At 39.9% G+C, this 27,267-nt stretch overlaps 1 protein-coding gene across 6 annotated transcripts in view; it reads right to left on the bottom strand.

Moving 5' to 3' along the window:
• The window catches only part of RIC1 (RIC1 homolog, RAB6A GEF complex partner 1), a 48,805-nt gene extending 37,171 nt beyond the window's left edge, over positions 1-11,634 (bottom strand). For 2 of the 6 annotated variants that reach the window (XM_068665834.1, XM_068665835.1), the window contains exons 1-2: positions 11,215-11,631; positions 760-867 (exon numbers count right to left, since the gene is read on the bottom strand). In XM_068665834.1, the coding sequence (XP_068521935.1) occupies positions 760-867; positions 11,215-11,355 (249 nt within the window). In that variant the 5' untranslated portion in view covers positions 11,356-11,631. Of the gene's footprint in view, positions 1-759; positions 868-11,214 lie in introns of all 6 variants that reach the window. The other 4 variants (XM_068665839.1, XM_068665838.1, XM_068665836.1 and 1 more) reach the window with 4 other exon arrangements.
• Positions 11,635-27,267: the final 15,633 nt, after the last annotated feature.

Raw genomic sequence — 27,267 nt, 5'->3', positions numbered from 1 at the left:
AATTACAGTAGCTACTGTCCGATTTGCAATTCCACATGCCCGTCTTCTGATGGATAGTTTTAACGATTTCCGTCTTCCACACCATCTCACAGCAACAGCCTTGATTTAAAATGCTATTAGAATTAACACGCCTAAACTTAAGACCTGGTCAAAAGTTGCAAGATACTGTATTCTGACTTCTGAAATTTCTGCTCCCACCTTTACTGTGACTACCTTACACCTCAAAATTACTTCTGAACACTGGAGCTCAAATAGTCCGCTCAACTTCCGTGAGCACAGCACTAGCAATGAAACATGACTAAATGTTTTATTTTCATATGCAAGACAAGATTTCATCGTTCCATCCACATTTTCATCCACTTAAGACACATCTTTCCGAAATATCTGTAAATACTATTTATCAAGCTACACATGCTTATGTCACCTAATTCCTTAGTTATTTCTGTTATTCACATGCCTCTAAATTCCCTTTTTATTTGTGATCAGGTTACTAAAATAAAGTGATGCTGCAGTGAATACATTAAACATCATTTTAATACAAAGAAACACAGTTCATTTTTAGGGGTAAAAATGTACTAAAATTACTTAAGAAAGCTTCTATCATCCGAAAACACATTTTGTACTATTACGTATTTGCACACAATAAGTATCAGTCAAATGTACATACCGTCTAAAGATTTCTGCAAGGAAACTGGTAGTAAAGAACTCTCTTTACAACCATTTAAGTGCAATATATAAAAACACAAAACCCCTACTTACTGAAACAGCTATCATAGTGCTGTCAGGCCGCCATTCTGCTTGTTTGTACGGTCCAAACTGAGAAGCTGCTTTTGACAGTTCCTTGTAACTCACAATTAATACACTGGGCTGAAAGAAAAAAAAAAGGCAACACAATAATAATTACATCTTATGTCTAGAAGAAATGCAAAATATAAACAGTTACGTTTCCTTACCAATATGTCTCTCTTGAAAAGGGAATTTAAAAGATTAATGAGTATTTGACAATGCATAATACGATTGTGGTTTTAAAGAGAGTCTGTGGTGAATTCTTGCCACACTGTCATTCCTAATCTCACTCTTTTAAATAAAGGGTACTTGAATAAAATAGTTCAGAAAGAGTCATTACAGAGTACAAAAGTAGATTCAAGTTACACAAAGGATAACTGATGCTTAAGATGAACAATCGTGTCTCTAGTAGGTTCTAATAATGAAAAGGACTGTCAGATTAGCTAAAATGAAACATGCTACATAGAGGACTTAGTACAATCTGTATTGTTTCTACTAAATGGATGGACCACTGTATTAAATAGAATGATAACCAGAGAACTTGTTTTATATCTCTTCAAGAAAAGGTTGCCAGAAATCATGCAGAAAAAAACACATCAAGTTCACTGCAGAGATTTTTCACATGAGACAACTGTTGGCACCTTTCTTCTTGGGAATGGGGAGCTCTGGAGTCCTGAGGCCCAGAAAATGCTACCAAAGGCACCAAGCCTTCATTCCCTTCCTTGAAAACAATTTAGAGCTGTGATATAAAAACCTTATGGAAGGGTATCTTTTCTTGCTCTCATGCTTAGAAACAGATCTTAAATATATTTACGGAGGAAGAATGTTTGCACTTTTGTGCTCTTGGACCAGTAACAGCTTTCAGCTTAGATAAGTATTCCCCTGTCTGCTACCCCCCACCACTGGGAAAGAGGGAAGCAGAAAGATATGTGCTTATACATCAGTCAGATCACAACTGCACTTCCTCAGCCTTCAGCTAAATTAAACAAGCCATGCTTTTCGTGAAAGAAGCTCCTCCCCAACGTTGCAGTAGATGAACTTTCCCTAACCATTTGAACGCTGATTTTTCTTCAGAACTTTAGCAGCAAACTATGTACCAACAGGAGCACACTTCTCCAGCTGCTGGAAGGGAAAGAAAAGGCTGAGTAGCAAACACTGTTTGCCAAAAGGAATTACAGATACACTTGGCTACGCTCATCACCTGCCATGAGGTCCAGAGGTGATGGCAATTTACTATTGTTCTTCGTCTACTAGCTCAAATGGCAAAAGATGGCACAACAAATCTAAAATGATTAATTCTACCCCAAAATCATGTCTGTTTGCACCATACCCAGAACTAGGAGCGTATCTAATAACATCACATTCGGAACCAATTGCTTCAGTTTCCCTTAAGAATAAGCAGAGCTACAAACAAATTAGTATGAAATTAAGTAATCAAATACTTTCACCATGCATATAAATTAGGAGTTCAATTAATGTCACATAGGCCTTGGTTAATGCATAGTATAACTTTGCTTTCTGTAAGCAGTACCATCACTAAAATTCCAAATCCACATCGAACCGAATTACCAAAAATAAAGTTCAATGATTACACTGGAAAGTATGACAAGCAAACTAAATCTTTACTGTAAGAACTATTTACACAGGCTTTTTCAATTCAGATGGCTTCTTTTGCAGCTACTTGCAAATCAAGTAAATGAACATTAAATAGACTACTCTTAGCAAAATCTTCTTGCTTGTTCTTCTAAGTACATAGCCCTTTACTGCTTGACTTAAACCCAAGTGAAATGCCTTAGATAAAGTGCCTTGTGACAGCACAATCATGGTAATCTGCTCTATTGATTGAAACCAACCTTTAAGCACTCCTGTGCTTCAAGCATTTTAGCAGCAGGCAAAAAATGTTTCAGAACCTCATTAATGCACAACAATTTTCTTCCTATGTTCTTACTTTTACAAAACATAATGACAGTATTTATACTGTAACGTTCTTGAGACATTAATGAGAAAGCTGCTATTATACCTCAGAATCTGGAAGAACATTCTACTTACATAGCAGCTGTAAAATTTATACAAAATAGACATCTAGATTTGTTTCATTTTGTGTTTTGCAGAGGAAGAGTAAAGATGAAGAGAAGAGAGTAAAGAGTAAATTAGGAGTACATATAAGCATTTTGGATCTTTTTGCAGATTCAGTAGCTTTCTTATTAGCAAGCAGTTCCGTTTCCAATTCAATAGGTCCAAAAGTCTACCTAGCTAATGGTTAAACTGTAATTATTTCACTAATGCAATTTATTTCCACATACAGAAACTAAAAAAAAAATAAAAATCCATCTTCCTCTGTGAAGAAAACACCTGACATACAGACTTTCACTCCATAGGTTTACAGCACAGCTACAGCGCAACCTGCTCTCCTGCTCTGTTCATGCAGGAGAAATCAAAGCAGCCATTTTACATCTGAAGTCACTTCTTACTGAAAAAAAAGTGACTTAACTTTTCTTAACACTAAAGGTGTAAGAGCACAGAATTCTGTTTTATAAACAGGAGTCTATCAGCCTAATTTTAAGTACTTGCCTCAAGTGAAACAAGCCATTCAACACACATTTTTTAAAAAAATAAAATAAAAAACCAGAAGGGTCTAGTTAGTACAATACCTTTCTCTGGTTAGTTTTAGATAATTAAGTCACAGTTTGTACAGAAGCAGTAGTTTAGATTTCACTACATGAAGTTTTTCCTAAATTTTAACATTTGTTTCTGTTGGGCAAACCAACTCCATATAGCAGTTTCATAACAAACCACACCAAAAAAAACACATGGAGTTTTGTCCTCCTCGCATTTCTGCACCACCTATTAAAAAGTAAAACAAATCTAGTTAAGCACAACTGTAATCAAAGTCTCAGATAAGTCAAGCAATTGATTCTCCTTCTTTACAACGCTTAAAATTTTCTTTCACTTGAGTTTTAATGGCTGAGTCCCAACTTTTGAAGAAACTGGTGTTTCAAGAAACACAGGAAGTGACCTAACCAAAAAAAAAAACAAAAAAAAAACAGTTGTTCAAAAAAAATGATTTGTCTACAGGACAAAAGTAAACACATTTATTTTTTAAGGAAGTAAAAACTGAAGACACTCTGTGCAAATATTAAGTAATTCACTCAAACTGCAACCTAAAACTAGCAAAAGCTTTCCAAAATAGATGAGAAGCATATCTGGCATTTCACAATCTGCTGCAGAGAGTATCTAGCATTTTGATATAGTACGCTTTGCCTCTCAGGAAGGAATATAAGGTCAGCCAAAACAGAAGCCGACACTCACTTATGAATAGAACAGGGTGGGTGGATGCTCAAAGGACAACAAAAATGAAGGAGGGGGAGGAGAAGGAAAAAAGATAACCTTAAAAAGAATACACTAATATCATCACCAACGAGTAAACAAATTCTCCAGCGTGCTCCAGTATTAAAAAGAGTACAACAGAATACTATTTCTTGTTCCCATAGCTTAATATACAGTATCTCCTTCCTTTCTTGTCCACCACTCGTCTGTCTTGCTTCCCTCCTCCACCTTTTCTACAAGTCCCCTACTCTGAAATCTTTGCTTCTTAATAAATACTTCCCATCTTAAAAAATGCCTCCCCCCCTTGTTAAGATTATTTATGTCAGACTATGACAGCATTCGTAGCCGGCAGATGAAAGCAAATTTGTTTTGGATGACCAATTCTGAAATACAGGAGCTACATCATTTATAAAACAGTAATGCAGCAAAACAGCTTAAGAGGCAAAGATACCTAATTCTACAAACTACTTTAAAACCCCCTTTGATTTATTCTAAGTTGTTGAAAGACTGTTCAGTAAGAATTCCTTTGGATTTCTGACTGAGAAATATGAACTCTTCATCAACAGGCCAAAACAAAACAATACAACAACAAATACACAGTGAAAGTATTTTAAGTGTGGTAGTTTTATTCAACTCCACCTGCCAGAATATACCGTATTTTCCATCTCCTTTCTTTAAGCAATGAATAATCTCATTAGACTGCATCATATGAAGTGGCTTTTGCGAAGAGATCTATCAAGATACACAAACCCTACATCAAAATCTCTTTGCATGCTAGACGTGGGATATTCCTGGTTTACTTCTCCAAACACAAGCATTCCTTAATATGTGATGTGAATGCACATTGAGCAGACATTTAAATCCCAAACTAAGATGTGAATGCTGCTCCAAACTGGCTGTCTTTAAATAGCACAAGTAGCACAGACTTGAACAGCAACCCTCACAGGAATGAGAGACTGTCTTTAATCGAGGTGCTTAAATGCATTAAAATATAATAATACATCAGGCAACTGGAGAGAGGTACAGTCATTGTTTGACAGAATATAATATAATGAAAACAAAGGTTTTCCTTAATTTAGAGTCTGTGGTTTGACTGCTGCAGACTAATGGCAAATTGTGCGCGTAGTACATTTAACATGTTAAGTAGGTCAGCAAATACAGTGTAAAACTACTCGACTAAATTTGAGAATTAAATACCTAGCAGCATCTTTGGATTCAGATACTGAAGCCTGTTAGTGTTCCTTAATTTTCAGTCGCTCTCTTAACACTAATTCACTTGAACCCAGAACAAAACAGAGAAAGAGCAAGACAAGAGCACTGCCATTTATTCACATCCCAAAAATTAATAGAACCATGAGGTAACACTTTCTCTCAAGCTTGTAGATGTACCCGTCAGACATCAGCAGACTCTAAATTTTTACACAAAACAAAGAAGTAGTTATTATAGTCGTATTAAATATGAATAGCAACACTGTATCCTAGGCAAGGATAGCAATGTCTCAAGCAGTTTATAAATTTATGCTCAAATGCTTATACATGGCAAAAAAAGTTACATGAATTCTTAAAAGTACTGATAAAGGTTTACAGAATCGTATCATTTCTGTTGAAATAACTTTGCAAAGAACTTTGAAGAAAGAACTTTGCAAAGTTCTGGATGTTTTGCCTAGCCTATACACATCCAACACGTTCAACTCCAAACCACATTTTTTTCTGCCTTTTTTATTCTAAATTTAAACACAGAGGAACTTGATTTTTTTTTTCCAGCACAAGTAAGTTATGCAATCCTTAATACCTCCTTTTCTTTATTTTATAGGATTTTACTCCTCAGTTCTCCTCCATCAATTCACTTCTACCAATTTACTTACGGAATAATTTTTTGCATTTAAATTATAGTTGCCAAACACCAAATACCTGGAAGACAATCAGCCTTCTCACAACTGCCATGTCTAGGAAGAAATTCTTATGTGTGCTGACAGCATGCAGTGGTACCAGCAGCTAGCAACGCAGTATCATGTACGTTTTTTCCTTCTTAACAGAAGCAGTAAGAATCCTGCATGACCATAGAATAATGTCAAGCCCCTTACATTCTCATCCTCCAACAATGCAGTATTCTAAACTTTAACATTTAATCTCACTCAGAATCAGGAGGCAATTTCTTTCAAAAACACAGATGGTCTGTTTTGTCTTACAAGACAAGTCTTTCAATGCAGTGTTAGGCTGTAAGCACAAGACAAAAATCAAACGTACACTGTTCTGATGAGCTTACAGTCTAAGTGACAGGCTGCAAGAAAATAGACCCAAGGGCTGGTGAAACTGCGCATTGTATTTTGTCATTAAATGACTTATGCTCTGCTTTTAAGGTTGAAGCTTCATAGGTTTATAAAGTTATAAAAGGTTAAATGGAGAAAGAAGAAGTATACACATGTATGAAAAGAAATTTCATTGGTAAGAACAGGAAGAAGAAGAAAAGAATACAGAGTATGAATAGCTACTTTGTAGTTAACACAAATACAAGGTAGCAGTAAAAGAATTTCTAAAAATATGGTTAATTCGAAAAATATCATTTAAAGCTTTAACTGAGTTTTAAAAAGCTGCATAAAGTTTAGAATCAGCAGAGTATCCATTCAAGAAGCTAACACGCACAACTCCCAGTGACATGCTTCACACAAGCTGCTGTCAAAGAGCAAAAAACAAAGCGCATCAGAACCATCTAGCAGATGACAGTCACTGCCTCTCACAAGCTAAAGTTTTCGGTTAATCTACTGCTCAAAAATGTTTACAATATGAAAGGTCATATTCTGTAGATTTTCGCTGTTCCCGTGAACTATCAAGTGCTTAAGTTTAAGTTAAATAGAACTCTGTGATGAAGATCAGATTCACAAACGCTCTAACGTGATCTCTGATCTTGTACTGGCAAACAACTTCATGAGCAACTGCTTGCAAAGTCAAAACCCACAGCTGAAGATGTTCTTCTTTTCACTGAAGTAATTCTACAATGTCTTTGAAGGGTCATCTATTTGATATTAACATAAGATAAACCACAAAACGGTAAAGATGTGCTGAATATTAACATAGGAACTTTGTATTTCATGTGACTTTTTTGTTAATTACCTAACCATAAATACAACTTCACAATAGGAGCAACAGCACACCCAGTGCCCTTAGTAAAGTACAAATAGAAATGGCCTTCTCAGACCAGTACCAGATGGGTATCTGTAAGAAGTCTGCATTTCAGCGGTTAAGTTACCATGGGGAAAAAAAAGCACAACAGAAGAAGTAAGACATGATAGTTTGCACTGATGCCATCTGTGCCATACTGTTCACAACAAGCAACCGCATGCATCACTAGGAAGACGTCTGTCGTCCATTTTCCAATCAAATTTCAGATAAAATGCTACAGATTGTATCTCATCCTCCCTAGGAAAAGGCCATATATAGTATTCAGCAGTTATATTGCTTAGAGTTCTGGAAGCAGAGTTAGTTTTTTCTTTTCATAGCCACCTGTAATAAATAAGATAAAAGAAACAACTGCACCTTTTTTTTTTTTTTTTTTTTAAGAGTCTATTTACATATCACATTAACTATAAGCAGTGGTGTCACAAATAACTTCTTTTATACTGTGCCAAAATTCCAGGTTGGAGAGAGCACTTCTCTAAGGGAAGCACAGATCCCTGTTGTTTTCAATTTGTTTCAAGCGTGTAACAAGCTCTACTCTAACACTGAACCAGTTAGAGACTGAAAAGAGCAAGAAGAGTGTGTTAGAAGGGTTGCCTGAACATAAACTAATTCAGCATTCAGAACAAATAGAGATTATTCTGTCATCTGTGATTCCAGAATGTATGTTTTCCCATAGGCTTACAGTTCATTTGAGTGATCTCATTCAGTGTCAGATTATCACAAAAAAAAAAAACAAAAAAAAAAACACACACACAGGAAAGTTTGAAAGCAAGGGTAGATGTAAATACTAAGTTGGTAAACACCTAGGTAGTTAAGAAATTTTCCTCAAAATGAACAGCTGAGCAAGCTACTTGGACACCACACAGCTTGCAAAACTGGTTAGTTATGACAGGCAGCCCAACCACCTCCAATAGTTTTCATTAAATATTCAGGGCCAGTACTTATTACTGTCACAAGTCATTTAAGATTAAAGAAAGGAAACGCTGAACTATATTTGGTACAAGTGTGCCATCAGACACTATTCCTGTTCCGCTTACTTTGCTATTCAACATTTACTGGGGGAATTCAACTCCACACCTCTGTCACATCTCCTCCTTCAGCCGCACACAGCTTCCCTCAGTATCCAGAGCCCTGTGGGTGAATATCTAGGATTCACCAAACTGCCTCAAGCTCTTACTTCATGAGATAACCAAGCTGATCTAAAATTAAAGGCCACACTGCTGTCAAAGGAGTAATGCTTTCAGTGAGCCAAGTACAATGCTCCTTTGATCCCTCCATGAGCAGAAAAAAAAGCAGGTTTCTATTTGTTCAGCAAACTGAACAGCCTCATAAAAGCCACCACTAGCTCCAAAAATACAGGTCTAAGCAGGAAAGATGACAACCCTTCAGACTGCACAGCTGCCTCATGAAGCCCTCACCTTCAGTACCCAAGCCAATTAACTGCCTCTTTTTAGCATTTCAGAAAGTTTCTTTCATGAACTGAAGTTTCACATTTCAAACATCCAAGTACTTAACTTTAGCAGAACAAAAACTCCTCAACAAGCTTTCCAATTCTGTCAATGAAAACAGTTTCATTGGCTTTCAATGTCAATTAATCTTCTGAGGTACCTAAGCCATAAATTTCTTATGAAATACTGAAGAAAGCCACTTAGATAAGCTGTCTCCAAACTGGGAGATGTGCCAGACAATCCACTGGGGAGCAAGAAAAAAAAAGTTTATGCCACTGACAAACAAAAATTAAAAGTATTGCTTATTTCATCTTTATCTTTTTTAATTTCTGTTTTGTGTCTGTTTTACAGCATACAAATAAGTATATTACTCAACACACACAGTTTGTAAGGAACTATACACACATAGGGGGTGCATGCCCAAACATCTTTTATCAGTATCAGCATGCAGTCAAATCAGTTCGCCACTCATTAGTGGTCTTTGTATCCACAATCCAGCTTCCCCCTTCAAAACAAGGTAAATCATCTGGAACTCAACCACACCAGGAGAACTCCATCTGTTTTTACACACATCATGTAAATCAGCTTCTAATCTTATCACCTATATGGCTTCCAAACCAGAAAACAATCCACACTTCGGCGTAAACGTTCCCTAATGCTCGGTCTTAACCCACAGCAGATGAAAAGGAGCTTTAAACATTACCACTTCACTTGAAACATACACAAGACTGAATATAAGTTCACAAGCCTGAAAGTATTTCAAAGGGCCCCTTGTTCTTGAAAACCTCAAAACAGTTTCACCAGCCTCACATCCTTATTCTTACAGGAAACCTTTCATATACGTTTGAGACAGTAATAAGTCTTAACAAGGACATTAGCCTAAAGGCTTTTCCACTTCGCAAAACTGAATTAGTTCAACCTGACCAGAACTTAGCCCTGTTCTAAAGAAGATACTTCTGACAAATGGTAACATTTTCTATAACGCAAAAATTTTGTTTGTTTCAATGAAGTTCAACATATGACTTTAATAGTCACCTGATTAAAAAAAAAAGAAAAAAGAAAAACAACACACTATGTTTAGCGATAATACAAAAGATTCTCATAAAGAGACTGCCACATTTTATAGTCTAAACTCAGTTACTGACCAAGTCTGGCAAAGTCAGCACGTTCCTTAAAAACACCCATGACACACTGGAACCAGAATGGGTTGAGAAATTTTTAATGACCTGTAAGTTTGCTCAGCCTTTTTTTTGCAACAAGTGAATTCTTCCAGCATCCTGCCTCTTGCCAATTATACCTTGTTTAACATTTCAAAACAAGCCCAAACTTGTAACATAATGAAGGCAGTCCTCAGAAACCAACCATAAAGCAAACTGCCTTCTGGACAATAGCACGCATATAGAAGCACTCTACAAGCCCATCCTCATTTATATATTTTCCCAGAAAAGGTCATCAATTGTGCTTTGTTGACAGCTAAAACTACAGCTTTGACAGCTGGAAGACTGTGTAATTTACCTACAGTAGGTGCCATGAAGCTCAGGCAACGCAGGCCACGCGACGCTGTTCACACAGCACAGTTACTGGGCTGACACTCCCTGACCGGATACTTGTCAAAGTTAAGAGACAGCCACGGCAGCAACCCACCCAGGAACCAATTATCAGCCACGCAGAGCACAGCAGAAGGCCAAGTGATGAAACCTCAGCATAAATCAAAACAGGGTTTTGAGGCTGTGACTGTTGTTTGATACCTTTCTATAGCAGCTTTCTAAAATTGGATTTTTACTTTTCTCTGAAATCCGAGATGAACTCTGAAAATCATCTGGAGACGGAGATATTTTTAGACAGAGAGGGAATCTAATTAGGGCAGTATTTTAGAAGATCCAGCGTCAAAATTTGAAGTCAGCACCGCAGCTGTTTCATAAGACTGCGTCAAACCAAGCTGACAAGCAGCACTTCCACGCTCCCAAGCCAATTCAGAGCTCACTTAACGCAACGCATCCGATGCCAGTCACACACGGTCCCGGAACAACAACAACGGGGTGCTGCTGGAGCAGCGGCTCCCAGCCAGCAGCCGCCTCAGCCCTTACGGCGTTCAGGGCCACAGCAACGTATCCCACCTGCAATCGCAAAAAGTTATTTAACTTCTCAGGGGTTACGTAACAGCGCGGCGCTACAGGTGGCTCTGCCTTGCCAGCAGCAGGTGCTGGGCGTGTTTCACATCTGTGGTGTGTGTGTGTGTGGTGTGTGTGTGTGTGTGTGTGTGTGGTGTGTGTGTGTGTGGTTTGATATAATGTGTAAAGATGAAGACAAAACGCACAGAGCACGCTTGCACAACCTGCGTTGCTATGAGCGTCAAGCTGGCCCGCCGCTTCACTTCGAGGCTTAAGAACAAACAAATAGATAAATAGATAGATAGATAGATAGATAGGCTGGGTAGGAGCCTGGGGGGGGGGGGGGTTCCCGTGGCCGCACTCACCCGGCAGTACCAGACGCTGAGCTGGGACGGGGCCAGCACGGCGAAGAGGGCTCTCTGCGGGTCGGTGCGGATGTGGACGGGCGGCTCGGGGCCCTGCAGCGGGCACAGCAGCCGCCGGGGCCAGCCGCTGAGGAAATACATGGCGGCGGCGGCGGCGGCGGCGGGGGCCTGCGGGGCGCGGCGGCCTCTGGCCTAGGCGGGGGGCAGCGGCGGCGGCGGCGGCGCCCGTCAGCTGCGGGCGGTCACTGCTCCGAGCGCGGCCGTGCCGGCTGCGGGGCCCCCCGCTGCGGCTCCTCGCTGCCGCCCGTGGCTCGCCCGCCGGCTGCCGGCGTCGCTGCGCGGCCCCAGGCGGCCGCCGCCATCTCCCTGCCGCCCGCCCCCCGCTCGCTCGCGGCGCCCGGGCGCTGCGCGGCCGAGTGAGGGGGGAGGGGGGGGAGCAGGGGGCGGGGCCGGCAGCGCGGCCGCACATTGGCCCCGCCGCCGGGCCCCGCGCGGATGTGGCGTCAGGAGGCGGGGGAGGGGGGGAGGCTCCGTGTGCGGAAAGGGGAGGGAGGGGGAGCGGCGGGGTGCGCATGCGCGTGGGGAGGGGGGGAGGGGGGGCTCGGTGTGACCAGCCCCGAGCAGAGCAGGCTGAGGGGAGGCCTCATGGCGGCCTGCAGCTCCCTCACGAGGGGAGCGGAGGGGCAGGCGCTGAGCTCTGCTCTCTGGGGACAGCGACAGGACCCGAGGGAATGGCATGGAGCTGGGACAGGGGAGGGTCAGGCTGGGGGTTAGGGAAAGGGTCTGCACCCAGAGGGGGTCGGGCACTGGGACAGGCTGCCCAGGGCAGTGGGCACAGCACCGAGCCTGAGGGAGCTCAAAAAACATTTGGACAACGCGCTCAGACACAGGGTCTGATTTTTGGGTGGTCCTGTGGGGTCCCAGGAGTTGGACTCAGTGATCCCTGTGGGTCCCTTCCAACGGGGGCGCTCTGTGGGTCAGTGATTCTGTGACGAGATAAACCTGGCAGCAGCAGGGCTGGCACCAGCTCCTGTCAATGCAGCTGTGTTTGGGGGTTCGTGGACAGGAGGAGTGCAGGTGGAGGGAGCAGCCGCACCTGCAGTGTGTGTGCAGCAGGGTGGTTTTGGCACTGAGTTTCTGGCAGGTGCTGTCCCAAGCGTTTCTCCCACCAAGTGATGAGTTAGATTAAGGAACTAACCCATCTGGAAATTATGTGTACATGTATATCTTTATATATTTCTCTCTCTTTTTTTTTTTTTTTTCTTTTCCCTCTAGGTTATTTTTCAGCCAGCACCTGTTCCCTCTTCTTGTTTCCAAAATTGTCCAAGTGTTTTTATACACACATTAAGGAGAGAGCAGGAGCATGTGGTGAGAAGGGTGAGAAGTGGAAACTGCCAGAGCTCAAGGTAGCTGTAGACATAGTGACAGGTTGATTAGTCTCTTGTAATTGGAGATTAAAAAAAAATAAAAATAAAAATAAAAATAAAAATAAAAATAAAAATGAAGGAATATCATAGAAGATGGAAGAGAAGTGACAGTAAGTGTTCATGCCATTGCAAGGTCAGGTCATGTGTTGTAAAGATACGGCCATGCATAGAAATAATTAGTGAAACTTATCAAACAACTCTTTCTGTTCAGTAACCTACTCAACCACTCTCTCCTGCTGCAGCAATTCCTCTGCACTGTGGTGTACCAAAACAGGTAAACATGTCTAACTGCCTCCATATTAACAAGTTACCTTCAAAGAATGTGACTTGTCCTCACACATAAGCTCTGTTCTCTCCTATCATCTTTTCTTGGCAGTAAATCATAGAATTACAGAACGGTTTCAGTTGGCACAGACCTTCAAGATTATCTCATTCCAACCCCCTGCCCTGGGCAGGATCTTCTCCCACCAGACCAGGTTGCCCAAAGCCCCATCCAGCCTGGCCTTGAACACTTCGGGTATGGGGCATCCACAGCTTTTCTGGGCCCTCGCTTCCAGTGCCTCACTATCTTGTCCAGGTCCCTCTGGATGGCATCCCTTCCCTCCAGTGTGTCAACCGCACCACGCAGCTTGGTGTCATCGGCAAACTTTCTGAGGGTGCACTGGATCCCAGTATCCATGTCGCCACCAAAGATGTTAAGTAGTGCCAATCCCTGTACTGACCCCTGAGAAATACCACTCGTTACTGATCTCCACCTGAACTCTGAGCCATTGGCTGCAACTCTGTGATCATCCAGCCAGTTCCTTACCCACCAATTGGTTCACCCGTAAAAACCGTGTTTGTCCATTTCAGAAGCAAGGATATGCAAAACTGTCAAGTGCTCTGCACAAGTCCAGGTAGGTGATGTCAGTTGCTCTTTCCCGCTCCACCAATGCCATAACCCTATTGGAGAATGCCACCAGATTTATCAGGCACAGTCTGCTCTTACTGAAGCCTTGCTGACTATCACCAATCAACTCCTTCTTTTCCATGTGCAAATGTTTGTGTTCCTGTACAAACACCATGTTCCAGCTGAAGTCAGTCTGAATGCAGACATGAAGAGGAATGAGTTTTCATGATGTATGTTTTAGAGCTGAGGAAAAAAAAAAAAAAACTAAGATCCATTGAAAAGATATGTACTAAGGAAGCAATGCATCAAGATATTTCTTATCCTTGATCTCTAAGTAGGTAACTTGTAAATGTCTTGTCATCAAATTCCCACCCCTCAGACAGATGCCAGTCAGCGCTTCTGCTACCAACATCCTCTTTGATATAGGCTCTTCCCTGAATCCCTTTTGGACTGCTTTTCTGATAACCAGCCTCCTAAATTAATACATCAGATTAATTAAGAGGATTAATTAAGAGCATAGCAGCAACTCATTTGTTAACTTCCTTTCTGTTCCTGGTATTAGGAAATAAATGCCATGAAATACACCCCAAAGGATAGGTGTGACTTTTAGAATCAACTTTCTTCTGGATTAATTACATTTTTCACCTTACTTAATGAAAGGAAAGTACAGACAAACTTGACAAAGAAAATTCACACACACAAAATAACAATAATTAAGAGACCTGCATGTGTTCTGTAGCTCCTCGTAGCTTTTTCGTTAATGCTACAGTGTTGTAACGCAAATGTATGCATAGGAGGTAAACATGCCTCCAGATCATGCTGTTTCTGGTGAACAATACCAGGCTGTATGCTGAGAACAACATAAATGAAAGAAAGCTACTACAGTCAATGGCAACTAGATTTTAGTCATTTGTTGTAACAGTCCAATGTGCAAAAAGTAAAGGCTGAAGTCTTCATAATATTTGCGTTATTGCTGTTCTTGCTGCCTGTGGAAAGGCATGGGGCACACTATAAAATCATAAACAATGATGATGCATTCACTGGCACAAATGGTGCAATGTTTCATTCTAAAAAATGTAATTTTGGGTACAATTTGTGGGCTGGATCAAGAACATACTTCGATGCCTAGAATGGTAATTTGGTGACAAGGTAACAGACTTGTGAATCACAGGCTGTTTGTACTTGAAGATAAATACGTAAGCACATTTCTCAGTGTTGCGGTATAGGAAAACAAGTCATACTGCCCTGGGAGCGAAAAGATTTGTAGAAATGACAAGCATGCAGACAAACAATCTCGCAGAACTTCTTCAACAGATCCGGCGGCGGCTGCCAAAGCACAATAAGAGGATGTAGCAGAGAGGCTATGATAACACGGCTGGACGAAACTGTGGAAGCCCTTCCTGCACAGAGATCCAGTTGTCAGTCGTCATCAAGTTCACCTAGTTAAGATAAGATACACTTGCTTGCAGCTGCCTACACAATGACAGCCACGTAGTTTTGGAAACTGCACCCTTGAGATAACCGTCCTGAAAGGAAAGGGCACATGCAGAGGTGTGGGAGCACGCAGGGACACTGAAATATCGTAAGCCTAGATAGGTCTCAATGCTAGCAGGCAAGGAAGGAGAGGACACTGCTGACGCTGACCAAGGACGAAAGCACTGCAGTGTTGTGGGTGCTCTGCACAACTGCCCGTTACACTGACAGGTTCCCAGCACGGAGTTGCCTCTGTTGCTACAAACTGTCATGTAGATTGTGCAGTGAGCTCTCACCTAGAGCTCTATCTGCAGCTCTTGTTACAGTGTGTCTGCGTGAACAGGGAGGGTTAGTCCTTGCATGTGAGGGGAAAAAAACACAGCTCAACCACCACCAGTATTACCACTACCAGCAGCATAGCTTAGGCCCAAGAAAGGCGTACAGAAAGACTGGTAGTGAAGTGTGGCCATAGTCAATGGCACCAAGCTTTTGCCAGTGTGCTTAATGATGTTGCATAAACAACAGACAGCCTGTGACAATGTGTGAGCATCTCTGCCGCGTACATCAAAAGATACCGGTTTACCTTGGCTTCTTAAAGCTACTCATAGAACAAGTCGTTCACCTTGCAGATTTCTGCTGCAGAAATGTGAGAGTTGCCATAAGCTAGCCTGTCATTTAAACTGCCTGTTCTCTTAGTCGTCCCTTGACCAACCAAAAGTGTTGTGGGTTTTTTTCATTATCAGGAGATCCATATGAACAGAATGAAGCAGGGCAAGTATTCAACTCGCTTTCCTGTAGAACATCTACTGAGATGATTTCAAAGAGAGTTATCATGGTTGTTACCATCCTTAAAGATGAAATCTAAAGAAATATCGAAATGTTAAAATCAGAAATGTAAGGAAAAATCAGTGCTAAAAGGGAGGTTATTTGCTACAAAATGACAGGAAATTTTAATGTACTTCTAAGAGAAAAAGAAAGCTATCATAAAAAGAGGGAGTTTCTTGTGAATGATTAGTGGCTCTTAACCTTAATTTCATCTTCCACATCTCTTCATTTTAGGCACTTTTCTGGACTGAGAAGTACACTAAATAATCTGTGACAGGGTATTAATGTGCACTTGGCATTGGCAGGGTCTTCTGTGGGCTTTTATCTAGTAAGCAAAAGGAGCTGTAGTAACCACGTTTTACTTTGATGAAGTATTTATTCTGGTTGAGTCAGTTCTTGTAGTATATTTTGCTAGTAGATCATCATCTGAACTTTGGAATTTTATTGCCAAGGCTGCCCGGGTACAAATACAGTGTTTTAAGTGAACATCCAGAAAGAATTAAGCAAAGAAGTTATGGTCTTGTTTGAAGAGCCTGTTTTCCTATCAGTTTGTGTCTTACAACTTTCCTGCACCCTGGACAACAGTAATTCCAATTCCCATCTCTTTTCCCTGGAGGAGCTTATTTCTGTCTATACTGAACTGGACGTGTCTGAAAGAAACGGCTAAACAATTCAATTTTTAGTTCCTTGTGGTCAGTGACTACACTAAAAAAATAGTCATCTTTTTTTTTTTTTATAAGGGCCTCGCATCAGATTCAGCTAAGTTACCAAGGGATATATGTCCCAGTATTGCTAGAAGACAGCTGCAAGTAAAGCTGAAATTGTTTTTGTCACTGTCAGAGAGGGCATCAAATTTTAAGCTGTTTCTGTTCAAGTACAATGCAAAATCAATGATGTTTGAACTCTGGTGTTTTGTTTTGTTTCATTTATTACCTATCACAAACTTAAAATATCTTCCAGTTGCAGGAGAAAATTCAGAAATCGGTTATCTCATGGTAAATTGCACGAAAACCAATTGCTTATCCCAAGCCATCATTGATTAAAAGCTAACTCAATCAACACAAGAATGTCAGCAGCATAAAGTAAAGCCCTTTCATTACTGTAGTAAATTGTTCTTCTTTGTGCTTATCTCCGGCACATCAAACAAAATAAATGTTCTGATCAGGAGGCTCAGAACAGTGAGGACAGCTATATGCCAAGAGTTTTGTCTTCTTCTCTGAGACCATACAGGGACATCTATGTGGTCTTTTGGAAGTCACCTAGGTCTTTTTTATTAAAATCTTGCTAATAATGCATGCTGTATGAAACTGTACTGTATACAAATTAATTAAAGAGCTAGGAGTCCAAGTTCTTTGTCAAGCAAAAGCTCATATTTGCTTCACATGAAGATCTGAGGGGGCAAAAGAAGCACTGTTATGCTTGGCTGGCAATATGCATACACATGAAAAGAGTGAATATTGTCAATTATATTCTTAGATGAACCTCGTAAATATTAAATAACCCATCAGAAAAAATAAACCCATTAAAGAAGAATGCAACAGAAAAATTCTAGAGAGTCGGTTATCTTTATCCACACTTCAAAAAATTTTTAGTGAACTATTCTGTGGCCTACCTAGAGGTTTGAAGTTATAAATAAACACTGGGTGGAGCTATAGAGCTTGTTCTTCTGGATTTGTAAATAGGCATCAGAACAGCAATGTAAAAGAGGAAGAGCTACGTGAACTTCTGCTTTTAGGCTACATGAAAGTAGTCACACTTTTTTTAATCACTGAACCATGCCAACCTTTCAGCAGTTCCTTGACAGAGTTAAATAGGCATTTTCCTAAAGGTAATCACAGCATATCCTTTCAGTGCTATGATCTTAAAAAAAAAAAAAAAAAAAAAGGTTGTTTCAGTTTTTACAGGCTATGCCCACAAAACTATAAAATGGGAAGCAAACTGGATGTAATGCTGGCAAAACAAAATACAGCGCTTCATCTCAACTTATTTTGGTAACTGTGTTGTGTATCAGTGGAAGCCATATGTGAGTTGAGGGCATGCCGATGTTTTGCTATTACCCTTCAAGCATGATCAGCCAGAGAGAAGGAACTGGATCGGGTCACCTGCATTATCCATGCTTATGTGAGCATGGTTTGCATTTATGCAGGAAACATGGAAGGCACCGTTTTCTGTCAGTGTTGATCTTTGTGGCTGGCCATGTTTGTATTGTGTGTGCATTTGCATCTTCAGGTTACATGCTTAGCCTTGTTACTGGCTGGACCCAGGGCCCTGCCGTTCTGATCTGGAGGACTTGGCAGCAAGCAATCCCCTATGTCTTAAAAGTCCACGGTATTCAACTCCTCTTAACATCAGATATGGAATGACTTCCATACATGGAACAGCTGAATAAACTAGGATTACATGTATTTAACATTGAAAAGAAATGAGGGAGAAATGCCAGAAGCTGTCACGCTGAATGGCGTGAGTAAGGATCTATTTTTCATGGTCTCTCCCAGTATAATACCTAGGGAGCATCCAATGAAGCTTCCCCTTTTGTAGGTACTGAACAAACAGGAGGAAGTCAGTGGATGCACAGTGTAGGCACAGAAAACACTGGTGCTGTTATGCTGCAGACGTGTTTTCTCCTTGTTTTATGAGTTTTCCATCAAAACAGTCAGTCATTATCTATTGTTCCTTGGAGAGCAGGAAGAACCCTTAGTATAAAGGAAATGAACTATAATGCCATGAACCAAAATTACTATAATTTCTGTGCCACCTCCATCTGGGCTGTGTAATACATGTACAGAGTCCAGGAACAGTCCCCAACATTAAATGAGACAAAGCTCCAGTGCTGCATCCACACCACCCAATGGTCTTCCTTCATTTATTTTCTTTGTTTACCTGTTTTTGTTTTGTTTTGTTTTGTTTTGTTTTCACACAACACATTTCAACATGTCCTGTTTGTGTTATTTGACAAAGTAGCCTTTTTGTCCAGAAAGCATGTACAAGTAGTGGAGAGAATTCTAATTGATCTCTGTTGAAATTAAAAAAGCAAACCTTAGTGACTCAGCAATTCCGAATTCATTTTTAATTTGCAAATTTTCATTTTCAGTTTAAAACTGAAAGACACCTGAGAATGTATGGGAAGGCATACAGACGAAACTGCTCTTGCAACCCTTGCTTTTTCAACTGGAAAAAAGTTCAAGCTTGCAAGGCTTGTAAGCAAGAACATGTATAATCAAAGTCAGTAGAAAAACTAAGCTTATAGACCTTGAAACTGTTCATTTTTTGCAACTTCCACTGAACATACATGGACTTGTAACTGCTCAGTGCCTCTCAGGATTCAGCTCTATGTATACATGAGAAAAACAGATAAGCCATTGCTCAGCAAAATCTGGAGAAAAGCTAGGTTCAGAAAAGAGCTTGGTCCTGTGCAAGTTCTGCCTTGTATCACATGACATGCTTGGCCTTGTGAGATTTGTCTTGTGATCCTCTTCCCTAAGTTATATAATAGACCTTGAAAGACTGACATTTCATACCACCTTCCTTCATACTCCCACAGATAACATGTTTTCAAAATAATCTGCCCTTTACTGAGACAGCAAATAAAATGCCCATGATACACACAGAGTCCTGAACTGTTGCAAGTATGGCTATAAAGGTCTGAAATGAAGTTTTCAAGTATTATGTGAAAATCTGAATTACAGAGCTGAAAACTGAGATGCAGAATTTTGGCAACCTATTTCATGGTTTGGGGAAAAATAGCATCACATTTACCCTCTGTCTTTGCCTTTTTTTAATAGTGCATGCTTTGTTCTTGCATGTTGCCATGTTGTTTTGTTTGTTTGTTTGTTTTCTGTAAATGATATTATTATTATGTGATCTCTTACTTACAATTTTCCATGAGGTCTTTCTGTAATACTTGAGATGATGATTTAATCAACTGAAAATCCCTTAGCTCCATAACATAATACCTGTATAAACTTTTATTTAAGTTAAAAGGCCTTGTCTGAGCACGGCTGTTGAACAAAGGCAGAACTAGTGCAAGGAAGCTCTCTACCATCCGCTTTTATGTTATCAGTCCTACTGATGTTCTGGTCAACAGCATTGTGGGAAGTTGCAAAGCTGCAAAGTCATGCTGTGTAGCTGTCAGAAGCCACGTTGAGACGGCATCTTGTTAGAAAAATTTAACTAAGTTTGCCTTGAAAAAGACAGAAGTGGGTATGCCTATAAAGCATATGACCTATCTGCCTTATGTGAGATAAGATCTGTTGGTAGCGTTATGGCCAGCTAAACAGAACTTAACTGTGCAGAGCACAGTTACAACTTTTGTTGTCTTGATGACTTTAATATTTTCAAGGGAAAAAAAAGAAAAAAAGAAAAAAGAAGTCCATGTGGGTGGGTATGGGGATCAAGTCTACAGTATTTCTGCCCAGATTTTTCCAAATCTCTACTCAGAGGTCAGGCTATTCCTGTTTTCCTAAAGAATCAATCATGCTGCTGTGCAAAGAAAAGCAACTGGAAGTTAACTGAGTTTTAATTTCTTGTAATGCCAGTTATATTTCAGTATGAATATGATGGTTTGGTGCATCATCCCCTATTGAAAAAAGAAAAAAAGGCAAAAACAAACAAACAAACAAAAAATCAACCTTCATATATGAAAATGGGAACATCCAGGACTGTAGTTAAACACCACAGTTAAAGCAGAAGGAGCATAGACATTGCAGAAGTGGTTGCTCTAAGAATAAGTGGCATGGGAGTTTTTCTGCTCTTGTGCAAAGATGATTTCTATAAAACCTAGTAATAACAAACATGTCTTACACAAGGCAACAGACTCCCTAACAGCAGAGGCACGTTGTGCAGCAATAACCTTTACCTGCTCTGGCCAACCTTGCTGGTGACTGCACCAAGGCACCCTCTGCCCACGGGCCCAGGAGCCCCATTTAGGCTCATGCCCACGCAGCTGAGCCTTGCTTGAGCTGAGCTTTATGTAGATCTGCACCCAGTCCTGCCGTCCTGACTTAATCCCAGCTTTTCCTACCTGCCCTGTCTCCAGGCCCATCTGGCTGCACCTAACAGATGGGTGGATTTTGGGCCTGACTCGTCGCCTGGCCTTGCATGGGGTTGTAGAGGAACTGTGTCACCAGCCCAGCTCCTGCTCAGGCCCTGCGGGGCTGTGCCCTGCTGGGCAGGACATGGTGCTGAAGTTGCCACCTGCCCCTGATAACTCAGTCATGAGGCAGCCCCATGCTTGCAGCTCGCGGATGCTTATTTTGCCTTGCAAAGATAGATTAACTGCCAATATGAGGATGGGAGTCAAACATCAAGAGATGTGGGTTTCATTCCTTTGATGCCCTTCTGTCTGCTTTTATTAGGCATTTTATTAGGTATGCCTTCTCCATCGGTACAATTGTATAGTAGTATTTACACACGCTTGGAAAACGCTTGGAGATTCTCAGATTCTCAGATAGGAGATACTGTATTGATGCTTCAGTAGCTTACGCAACCATGAAGTCAGCTAATTAAACCCCTTTCTCAGGAAATTCTATGCTTCTTACAAAACAGATCAGACAACAAATAGCAAAATATTATGCAAAAGAGAAAATAGTCCCTATCTTGAGTTTTCTTTTGCAAACTCGTACCCATGATAGAAAACAGGGATAAAAAAGACCTTCTTTATCCTTCTGAGAGCAGCTGTCTGAATTTTCATTTTCTGTTACTCCTGCTTTTTCAGGAACAAAGTCAACTGTTTTGCTACTGCTTTTAGCAGCGACTGCCAAAGCTGGAAGTTGATATGACCGTGGAGTGTATGACCTACTAATCAGACAGATACTTTATGAAAGTAGGTAAGTAATTCTCTACATTCAAGAATGTTTCCTGCAATAAAGTCTACCATACTTCACTGGGCTTCTGCAAGGATATCACACCTGCTTATCCAAAGCAGCTTGCAGCTCCAGCATCTCCAGCTGCTAGTTTTGGAGGAACACAAGCACCTTAGCCTGTTGGCCCAACCTTCTAAAAACCTGAGGACTTTTTTTTTGTTTTCTCATGAAAAATAATACAGTAATACAATATATAAAAAAATTACAAAATTTCAGTAATTAAATATAAAATATAATAAAATAATAATAATAATATATGAGATATAAAAATATAGTAAAATAACTAAAATAAATAATAAATATATTATTTTATATATAGCGTTTATTTAATATAATGAATATACATAAATATAATATATAAATATAATATATGCTATATTATATTATTATATTAAATATGATATTTACTTTATATATTTTACTCTATGTATTTTATTATATGTGAATATATTATATTATATGAATGAAAATATGTAGTATGAATATATATAATATATATAATGTTTATTTAATATGTAATTTTTATTTAATATAATAGAATAAAATAATAAATAAATTATTTTATATATCATTTTAATAAAAATAACTACAATAATATAGTGATTCAAATCAGTGTGATTTTATTTCTCTTAGTTTCCTGTCTTTCTGTCTTATATATATATATAAATAAATAAATATATATATATATATAAGTAAATAAATAAATAAATATAAATCTCATATATATATATATAAGATATTTTTTTCCGGGGGGAGGGGGGGAGGAAGGGCAGGGAGGCAGGGAAATATATGGTATTTAATTTATTTGATTAACAATTTAATGAATTTAATAAAGTTCATAATCACAAGAAAGGTTTTAAACTGGGTTATGTCACTTTTACCCCCTACACAGAGCTGAATAGACTGTCTAGCACTATTTGTTCTGAGCTTATCTTCATGGCCCAAAACTGAATTCTGCAGGAATGCGTGCTGTGCTGTCTGTCACTTGCATACACGAGTGTTAGCTGGCCAATGCCTGCAGAATGAGAGCAGTAGACAGGTCAGTTACCAACATTTGCTCTGTGCCAGTGCTCCTGCTGTCAGGCAGTTACGAAATGAAAAAACTGGCACACACCAAGCCTGAGCTTCTACCTAGATATGAGAGTCACTAGTTCACAGTGGTTGCAGCATATGACAAAAGAACAGTTTGCCTTGTTCCTTATTTCTGCTGTGAGACTTGCAGTTTCCCCACCTGCAGCAGCACTCTTTACAAGAGCATTTACTTTATGACGCTGCAAGATGAGCATTGTTTCTCATGACAAATAAAGTTTCAATATATATCAAAGCAGTGCACATGTTCTCGTTCTCCTGGGAAAAGCCCAGATTTGAACAAGTGTCTGGCCAGGCACCAAGGGCAATTTTTAATTTTTTTTTTTTTAATTGAAACAGGGCAATTTTTTACTGATTATAGGCATAAGCAGTCAGGACCTCTGAGTAAGTACTCTGAAGTAGCTGACTGTGGCCCCTTAAAGGGCTTCCTATAAAGTGTCTGTATTTTGTTGTTGCTGTTGTGCTTCTTTGTCTTGAACAAAGGAAAATGAATACAGGCAACACTTCCTGAGTGGGAAGCAGTGTCTTGAAAGTTATAACTCCAGAAAACTCATGCCTCAAAAGTACAGACCTCAGCATGTAGCAAAAAAAGGATTCTATGATCTTTAAGTCAAGGGACACAGAATGAGGGAAGGTCTCTTCATTACTAGGTCCAGGACCCTGATGTCCCAAGACCCCTTCCAAGAACTTACTGAGCTCTATCTGTAAACAGGTTTGGGTTTTCTCTACCAGTTTAATTGAAAAGCTTCTTCTGAAAAGTCAAGTCTCTTCACTGTTTTTAGCACAGAGCAACCTTATACCTTTGTTTCTGTGCCAAATAGGCTGGCAAAAAATCTTCCAGAGTGTGTCTTGTTCAAGATTGTCTTGACTGGTGAGAGAAAATTTGTCATAGCCTTGGGCTTTTTCCACCTTCCTCTCTAGTGTGGGGTACAACTGAGCAACTCACTATAATGGAGATCCTGGGAATACCTGACCCAACCAACTTCCTCCCAGTAGAGGAGACTGTGACTGTGGTCTTCTGGTCTCTTGCAGCAATTGTCATACACTTTTTCAGTTTTGGAAAACTGAACAAATATGTAGAGGTGAAGTTTGAAGGGTGTTATAAAGAAACGGAATAACACTTCATAAATGATAAAAAAGAGACAATTAAAAGCACTGACCAGTGGTCTCTTCAGGATTTAAACTGTGTTTAGTCTATGTTGCTGGCAGAATTTATGGAAATGTGCAAATAATTACCATTTGTAGCATAAAAAATCTTCATCCACCTCTGTGTAATTGGCACACTCAAGTAAATAATCTTCTCAGCTGGGAATTCTCCAGAATCTCAATCTATATATTCACTGAATCAGGTCCTGCTCCTGGCTTTGAGCATGTAACTAGTCCAGAAACAGGCTCTGTCTTACACTTCTCTTTAAAAACAGCGTCTTGCTTTCTAAGGCCTAGAAATAGGAGCCTTCAGGAAGTCATTTAAATATCTCTGACATCTTCACTTATATCCCAGCAAAGGTCTACACTCTGTGGTTTACATTTCACTTCACAGCTCTTTAGGGGCGTGAAGGGCATGCACTGTAAACATATAGAAATTCAATGATTTTGCAAGAAGATGTAAATATGTTGCTTTTGCTCAAATTAATTTCACAATCAGAGAATGGCCGAGGCTGGAAGGGACCCCTGAAGATCATCTAGTCCAACCCCCTTGCTGAGCAGGATCACCTAGAACACACTGTGCAGGATGTCATCCAGGCAGGTTCTGAATATCTCCAGAGAAGGAGACTCCACAACCTCTCTGGGCAACCTGTTCCTGTGCTCTGTCACCCTCACAGTAAAGAAGTGCCCTCTCAGTGCTTCAGTTTGTGTCCATTGCCTCTTGTTGCCTTGCTGGGCACAACTGAAAAGACACTGGCTCCATTCTCTTGACATCCTCCCCTCAGATATTTATACACATTGATGAGGTCTCCCCTCAGTCTTCTCTTTTCCAGGCTAAACAGACCCAGGTCTCTCAGCCTGTCCTTGTACAACACGTGCTCCGGTCTTCTGAGGTACCTTTACAGGTATGTTACTGCTTCAGGTTTCTTGCCAAGTGGAAACAGCTCCATTGGCTAGGGCTGCAATGTTTTGGGGATGTACAGGCACAATCTCAGCAGTTCATGGCTTATGATATGAACCAGGAAATTATTTGAGCTGAAAGTGCATCACACGACTTCAGTAGTTCTCACAAGAATTCTGTGTCCCTCTTGAAACAAAAATTGTTGACCTTCTCCTGTTCCCTCTTCCCACCTATAGCTTCTCCTTTCTCACTGATCATTGACATTTTCAAGTGTATGTCTCTTCACTGATATCTGATTTCTTTATTCTTTCAGGTTTTACTTTACTACTCCATGAAGAGAAGGTGGAAAGAGTTATTTCTCCTTTTTGCAGCTTTGCATGTTGGTACAGCTGTTACCAAGCTTTGCTCAGACTGACAATTGTCTATTTTTGGTCAGAGAAAAATATCTTCCTCACCTCATCTGAAAAAAAAGCTGTATTTCTTACACAAATGCAGTCATCTAGTAGCATAGGGACCTTCTTGATAGTAATGTTTCTGTTGCAATTAAAATTTTAAATTTCTGATTAGATGGATTACTCGTATAATCACAGAAAGTCCTGTCTTCACCAGCTGAGACTCATATTGTCATCTGGTCCTTCTACTTGAAAACCACATTTGTGTAAGAAATGCACTTAAACCCACTCTTCAATTTATGAATTTTCTACTGCATTTGGCTTGTTTTATTTCCTCAAGTAATGTGGTTTGTGACACGGACTTTGCATGAAAGACATTTCACTTCTCGCTTGGAAAAGCCCATTAAGTAAACTGTGCTGTGAGTAAACAAACCTCAGCTGCAAAAAAAAAAAAAAAAAAAAAAAGAAAAAAAAGGCAGTAAACATAAAACCCAAAAGCAAGTACATCTGAGTGTGATTGATGTTTCTTTGAAGTCAGTTCTTAGCAATGTTTGCACAGTACACTTACCTGTGACAGCTGCCTTTTGCCATATGGCTACGCATTCAAGTTGGGTGAAATATTACAGTGCACTAGCTATGGCAGTATTTCAGGGCACACTTGACAACATACTGAGGAAAACCAGGATGTCCTGTCAAACTAGATGGCAGTTTGATCTGGGGCTATTCTCTCAGGCGACTCTTTCATCAGAGATTAGGTCATCTAATTACAAAGTATACTGAAGCTAATTTGAATTACAAATTTAAAAGTAAATATCACTCTAGGTTAGAAGGGACTTCTGCAAGTCATGTAGTTCGACCCCACCACCACATGAAGGAAAGACAACCTTCAGGTTAGATCTGTTCTGTTAACTGTGATTCTTCACAGTACATAGATGGCTTGCAAAACTTTTCTCTTTGCTATTTTGTGAAGTACAAGAATATTGGCTTTAGTGGCAAATGGCATGTTTTTGTCAGGTGAAGGAAGAAATCTTTTAAGAAAAAATAACTGCACCCTTTCTTAAGGCAAACTTAGGTTTTATTCACTGGAGATCTATATATCTAAAAGGCATTTCCAACTGCTCCCACTTGGTCGTGGTTGGAATTAGCTGGTAGAGTTTTCCTGCATGCAAGCATAAATCTTGTATGTTTCAAGTGCCAAAACAGAATTCCTCTCCTACCCATGGTCTTTTTCCAAAGATATTAACAGTCTTAATGTCCACCATAGCTTGCAGCCATATCTGTGTTACAGCAAATCAACTAGTTCAGTGATACTATGTCAGTGCCAGTACAAAAAAGAATGTGATAAAAAACAGAGAGCTGGTCTTACTCTCCTCTGTGCTTCTAATCACAGAACAAGCTGCAGCCCACAGACACTAAGACTGTTGCTGTGGTAGAAAAGCCCATACAAACCTAGTGCAAGTCCTGTGAAAAACAGCAGGTGAGGAATGAGCAGGAACTCTAGTCACCCAATTTGTCATTCACTTCTGTGCTAAAATGGCTAACATCTCACAGTAAAACAGGTTAGAGGATTGCAAAAGTAGTGTTTCTTGGCCAGGCAAGAAAAATTCAGTAATTAAAAAATATTTGTTTTGCATACATGTTTGTGAAAAATGGTCATTATTAAAATTCAGTGATCTATCTATGATTTGAGGAATTCAAAACAATGAATGATATTAACTTTCCACCAACTTTAACTGAACCCATACTTTTTTACAGTACTCTATCATGCCATTGCTTATGATATTATCCTTGTCGGGGAGTAGGCAGAATATATATCAAGAGAGATAACGGAATTGTCCCATGCAGGGCATCCACTACACTACTTTAAGATACCAGGTGAGAATAAGTTTTAAAGTCTATCCCTATGGACCAATACTTGCATAGTATCTAAAAATTTCTCAGTGTTGGTCTAATACCAGTTCTTTACACTGTAAACTTCAAAACTGTGGGAAAAGAAAAAAAAAAACTCTTCAAACATTTTGCAGGCAGTTTATCTCTATCCAAAAACTCT

This window comes from Anas acuta, chromosome Z (assembly GCF_963932015.1).
Source record: "Anas acuta chromosome Z, bAnaAcu1.1, whole genome shotgun sequence".
NCBI lineage: Eukaryota > Metazoa > Chordata > Aves > Anseriformes > Anatidae > Anas > Anas acuta.
The sequence above is the reverse complement of the archived record's forward strand: the minus strand, read 5'-3'. Positions and strand labels throughout refer to the sequence as shown.